Consider the following 6,055-nt stretch of genomic DNA (forward strand, 5'->3'; position numbering starts at 1 on the left):
ACTTTGAGAAACACAGTGACACTCAACATTTGAAAATTTCGTAAATTTTAATTTTTTAAAGCAACTGTGTGCTTTTAAGTTAATTTTCAGCATATTTGTTTTACTAAAGCTTGTGTAAGAAAAGTTATTTCAACGACAACCAGCACAGTTTGGATAGAATTTCTATTAGGTCTATTAGTCTACAAATTACGCAAGAACAACGGCGCAAAGTTGAGGGTTTCTTTTTCTTAAAAAAAAAATTAATAAAAAATAGAACAGACAATCAATACTTAACACAAAGATAAACACAAAGGTGTCCATGATAGAAGTGGTTCATATAAATAGAAATTTTCACGTCGTACGGCAGCGTGCTGAAAAATTCGTTTCAGCAAATAAACGCCGACACGAAAAGATGCGTTCGTTTCGATTTAAAATTCTTGAAATTTAAAATTAAAGGACTAATACTCACCTCCAGTGGCACTTTGTTTAGTCCCTCATTTCGCCGACGATGCATCACAAAACATAATTTCTCTCAGGAAGGGAAGTACGGTTGCTGAACACAATAAAAAAAGCTCCCTCGCTACCAAAGTTGGTGCTACCTATGTGTTTCAAAATTCTCGTAATTCACGTCATTTCTCGTCCAGCAAACTATTTCGTCAACTTATAAGAATCCTAATTATTGTTTGCGACGGAGAAGGAGAACACATTAACATTCTGTCCAAAAATAAAATACATTTTCTCCCGTCTCTTCATCATTGTGTTTTCAAACATGAAAACGAACTACAGATCACGTTGGCGCCAAAAATTCGGATTGTTGTCATGACATGTCGCACATGCGCAGACGTTATTCAGCCCTGTCGTGAAACACAACAAATTTCAAGGTACTGGTAACTAACGCTGACGCTGAAAGCGACCGGAACCTGGGACTAGCTCTAGTCAACGTTACTGCAAAGGCGCCATTTTTGTACCGTTCATGTTGATCTGAAATGGCTTCTTCAAGTTCAGTAAGCGATCATCCAGAAGAGAAAAGCATAATTACATATTACTTTTCAAGAGGATATACGTATGAAGTTATCACCGAATTTTTAGCTAAGTTTCATGGCATTACTATGTGTGTACGAACATTGAAAAATAGGTTGAAGCAATTGAACTTAAGGAAAAGATTGCCATCTTTTGACATGGACGTTGTCCGGGAACAAATCATGAATGAGCTTAGTGGCCCAGGCTGCCAAGGTGGATATAGAAGTATGTGGCATACCTTACGACTAAAACATATTCAATTCCCTAGACATGTCGTAGCTGAACTTATGAGGGAATTGGATCCAGAAGGATGTGAACAGAGAAAGGCAAAAAGCCTTAAAAGAAGAAGTTACTTCTCGTCTGGTCCAAACTACACATGGCATGTCGACGGATACGATAAATTAAAACCTTACGGATTTCCAATACATGGGTGTATTGATGGCTGGAGTCGAAAAATAATGTGGCTAACAGTCACAAGGTCAAACAACCATCCAGAAATTATTACCAATTTCTATTTAAACTGTGTTGCAGAGCTAGGAGGCTGTCCAGTGAAACTGAGGACTGACTGTGGAACAGAAAATGGTGTAATGGCAGCGATGCAATGTACATTTCAACAAGATGCAGAAGCGCACAAGTATGGCTCATCTCCGGCCAACCAAAGGATTGAGAGCTGGTGGGCGTTTTACAGAAGAAACAGGTTTGATTGGTGGATTAACTTCTTTAAAACCCTTATGGAACAGGAAGTCTTTAACCCTGGAGATGAGATTCAAATGGCATGCCTCTGGTTCTGCTTTGCTCAATTAATTCAAGATGACCTGGACAAAGTTAAAGAACACTGGAACACACATTTAATAAGAGGCTCTAGGCATGACACTATCAGTGGGAGACCGGATGAACTATTCTTTCTCCCAGAGCTGCATGAAGGAGTAGATGGTCTACTTCACCCGATCTTGGATGATGAAATCCAATCTATGAGGGAAAACCTTACCTATGAAGAGGAGAAAAGCATCTACCAAGAGAACTTTGAATATGTACTAGAAAACACTGAGTTGCAGCTACCCCACAGTATTGAAGAGGGGCTCTCTCTGTATAAAGAACTCCTTGAAATAGCTAACATAGGTGATGTTTAACGAACAAGAAAGAGCTGTGCGATATCAGTAGGGGCAGGGTCAAACATTAAGTGTTTACTTTGATATAGGCCCATTACACCCATATAACCATACCATGACCATATGACGTGACTGATTAATGCCTTATATTATCCATTTCACTACTGTGCAAATAAAACTAAAAAGGTACCCATCAGACTCAATGTTAAAATCTTTTAATAGAATTATCCATCATCAGTGGTTACAAGTACATCTCAAAAAGCAGTTGTCTTTTGACAGCAAGTGTTGTTTTCTTGGAAGTACTCATACATGTAAGAACAAGAACATGATCAGTAAATTTCAACTAGACAATGTCATCAAGATTCAAGTAAATGAGCAACTTGGGAATTTGCTTTCTCTCTGTGATCTTACTGAAGCAATGATATCCAGCAATGAAATAAGAACCAAAACAATACCAACACAGGGGCTTTCATTACAAATGACCAGGGGAGAAGGGTTGGCAAAATCTGTTGTTATCTCTTCCGAACAATAATTATTGTTATTTCTTAGGCTCGCCAAAACAAACAAACAGACTAACCCCCAACAGGTCTTCCCCCAAAAACCTAAAACGCCCCATAATTTTACAGACCACCTGGTCATAACAAATGAAAACCCCCTTATTATGGAATGAGATGCAACAATATCTTTGTTTGATGATTTATGAGAATGTCAACAATCTTAACCCTTCAAGCCCCAGACTCCACATACAAACACTTCTTGCTGATCTCCATGCATTTTCTTATAGCATAGATGGAGAATTTATTAAAAGATCGTGTGATCACTATTTTACTCATTCTCATAACCGTCTCCATTGATCAAGTATTGAATATTCTGGGGAGAAATTTTATATTGGTCACTCCTGGGACTTAAAGGGTCAACAATTAAAAGTATTCTTATCCTAGTTTGTAATACTGGATGTTTTACATACTTGTATTAACTTGTACTAATGGTCCTCAACAATTACCTGAAATATCAACTATGCTATCGTCATTATTTAGTGCACAGGTGCAGACTCTAAACAAATAACTGGATCATCATGTATATGAAAGGCTCAAACTATTGTAAAGCCCCACGCTTCTTTATTTGAAATCAAATTTGCAAATTCCTCTGCTAGCTCATTATAGGACTGATAAGTTGTAGGTACTTCCAAAACAGGTCCACAAGTACGTGCTATGGGGCTGCGATGTGCCCCATCAAGTGAATTAAAGGAAACAGTTATTTCGGTCACTGCAATTACATCACTACCTGTGGTAAACTGAAGAAATGCTTTCAAAGCAACCTCACCAAGAGATTTTATGTAACGCTTCAAGTGATCAAAACTGTTCCGTTCGAACTCGTTTTGCGGGTTTGCCGCTAATAACTTGATAACCTTTTTTTCCTGTAGGCTTCTTTGTCTCATACATTTCTGTCATAGAGTCTAGTGATTTGAACTGTGAAAAACTCTTAAGAGAAGAAATAATTGGTTTCCAACAATTTGAAAAATACTTGGGCTTCTGTACTAGTTCTTGATGAGCTAGTTGGGTGATAATAAGTTCTATATTCTCCTTCGTTGGGTTTTTGTAACATTTATAGCTACTTAGTACTTCAAGTACATCATCATCATTAGCTTCTAACTTGCCCTCCTTACACTGTTTTAATGTTTCTGCCTCATCTTTGCTTATGTATAAGGAAAATGCTTCAAGAAGAAAACTGTCAGAAATATCCCTTTCCTCAAACAAACAACTCCCCATGAAAACACCTGAAAGAGTTACTGGGAAATACTTAATTTCACAATACCTATACACCAATATTTTACCTATGGCTTCCCATTCTTGGTGCTGGTAATCATGCCTCACTGATGGCACTTTTTCTGTTGCACCAGTCGACAAAGACATAAAAAATTGGTGCCAAAACATTGTGATTACTTCTCGCACTACACCAAGACCTCTCCCTTCTTCAATCTCACCACGCTCATTAATTATAACTAGATTTAGGTGATAACTGCAGGAAGGGATGTCCAAAGCTTTGAATTCTTTTATCAAGTCTTTGAGAACTTGGAATCGGTGTACAAGCACATCCTTGACTAATACAAGAGCAGTACCTGAAAAAAAAAAAAAACACAAGATTCAATTATAAACAAATCGGTTAGTTACCAGTAACTAATCTAAATAAACATGGTAAATATTAAACAACAGAATGTAGCCACACAGTGTATAAATACGGGTTACCACGCATTATTTTTTGTGGCAAAGAATATAATATTAGCACGTACCATTATCAAAATCACTCTGTACATTTACATCACTAAGCGGACTTGCACCAACAGAAACAGGGCATCCACTTGAGGAGGCATGTTCACTGACATCATCAGAGATAAAACCATCATTACTATCTGATATGGCAGCTTGGCCAGCATCACAGTGAGAAGCAACTTGGTTGGCATTTGATGTAACACTAGGGATATCATCTGCTCTGGTAACTGATCCAATACTTAGACTTACGTTCACAGGGACAGAACCTACAAAAGCAGCAATATTTATTTAAACGTGACCGTCATTTGCATCTAATCTGGGTGGGAAAGATGGCAAGCAGAAAGCAACCTAACTTAGAGGACACTTCAGTGACAACAAAATGAAGTATGAAATAAACTCCACAGCATATTATTTCTTTTAATTGAAATACAGAAATGAATACAGAGCTCGACATTGCAGTTACTTAGTCAAAGGGAACGTTAATATGAAAGTGTCATAAATTATACACGCAATCCGATCAAATAACCATAAAGCATATACACCATGAGGTGACAAATCTACAAAATGAAATCAAAACATGATATGCATGGACAAATTCAAAACTTAGGAACACATACCAGAAGAACTGCACTGGATTCCAGTCGAAGTTGTAGACGTAAAAGATCCACTGGTTGTGGCACAAGCCGTGGTGCTGGATGCAGTGATAGGAGAGCGCTGAAAAATGTCAAATGCTGGGAATAAATCGGCGTCATCATTAGTTAGGTCTACGTCATTCAACCATTCATCACTTAAGCTCTCTAATTCTGACGTGCAAGCCCGCTCGGGTTCAGAGTCCGAAGCATCTTCTAATGGGCATAAGAACAACGTAATGCGTGCATAAGTCTTACCTAGGTCTTCTTTATACTTTTCCAATGTAAATGGCTCTTTTATTCCAGGAAGAGTGGTCACTTCGCTTCCATCCGGGAAGCACAGTTTATAAGTCTTGTCATTTCTGAAAGTACGGTCGTAAGAACTTCGTTTCTTCAAGGCTTCGTCAAGTATGGTCTCGGCTGAGACATGTTTCTTGACTTTTAGGGGAAGGGACTTGCCTCTCACGGGCTTGAAAACGCCGCTCGATGCAGAACCAATTCCGATGGTTATGGTTGCAAATTCGTCCATCTTCGCTTTCTTGGACTTGGAATTAAAGGTGGTTTGCCTCTCTTTCGACTTTTGAGATAGAAAGTTCTTGAAAGTGGACACTTGACTAGCTGAAGATGAAGATGAAGATAAACTTATACCGCACTTTGGACAAAACTTGTGATCTGCCCTTCTCCAACCACCACAACTATGACAAAACATGGCGGGCTAGAGGAGAGCACGAATGTCTCGGGCTAGTCCCAGTTTCCGGTCGCTTTCAGCGTCAGGGTTAGTTACCAGTACCTTGAAATTTTGTTGTGTTTCACTTAATTTTGTTGTGTTTCAGTTCGCTTTTGTGTATCAGAAAATTTCGTTGTGTTTTGAAAAAGATTGTTGTGTATCAGAAAATTTCGTTGTGTTTTGAAAAAGATTGTTGTGTATCAGAAAATTTCGTTGTGTTTTGAAAAAGATTGTTGTGTGTCACAAAATTTCGTTGTGTTTTGAAAAAGATTTTAGTGTTCTGGAAAATTTTGTTGTGTTTTAAAAAAGATTGTTGTGTTC

General features: G+C 38.1%; 1 protein-coding gene and 1 pseudogene across 2 annotated transcripts; one reads left to right on the top strand and one right to left on the bottom strand.

Annotated features, from left to right (window-relative positions):
• The first annotated feature begins 1,157 nt into the window (after positions 1 to 1,157).
• Positions 1,158 to 2,177, top strand: LOC146454213 (uncharacterized). Its single transcript, XM_085095727.1, has one exon. The coding sequence runs from the start codon at positions 1,158 to 1,160 to the stop codon at positions 2,127 to 2,129; it is 972 nt and encodes a 323-aa protein (XP_084951853.1). The 3' UTR covers positions 2,130 to 2,177.
• Positions 2,178 to 2,307: 130 nt separating this feature from the next.
• LOC146454214 (uncharacterized) lies at positions 2,308 to 5,716 on the bottom strand (annotated as a pseudogene). The gene is made up of 3 exons (XR_014859301.1): positions 4,996 to 5,716; positions 4,399 to 4,644; positions 2,308 to 4,227 (listed from the first exon to the last, which is right to left on the bottom strand). The product of XR_014859301.1 is annotated as an uncharacterized LOC146454214 (transcript).
• Between the last annotated feature and the right edge of the window lie 339 nt (positions 5,717 to 6,055).

This window comes from Pavona decussata, unplaced genomic scaffold, assembly GCF_977016875.1.
Source record: "Pavona decussata unplaced genomic scaffold, jaPavDecu1.1 SCAFFOLD_310, whole genome shotgun sequence".
Lineage (NCBI taxonomy): Eukaryota > Metazoa > Cnidaria > Anthozoa > Scleractinia > Agariciidae > Pavona > Pavona decussata.

Excerpts from the sequence above, each read along its gene's own strand:
- LOC146454213 (XM_085095727.1), top strand. The coding sequence starts at position 1,158 with ATGGACGTTGTCCGGGAACAAATCATGAATGAGCTTAGTGGCCCAGGC.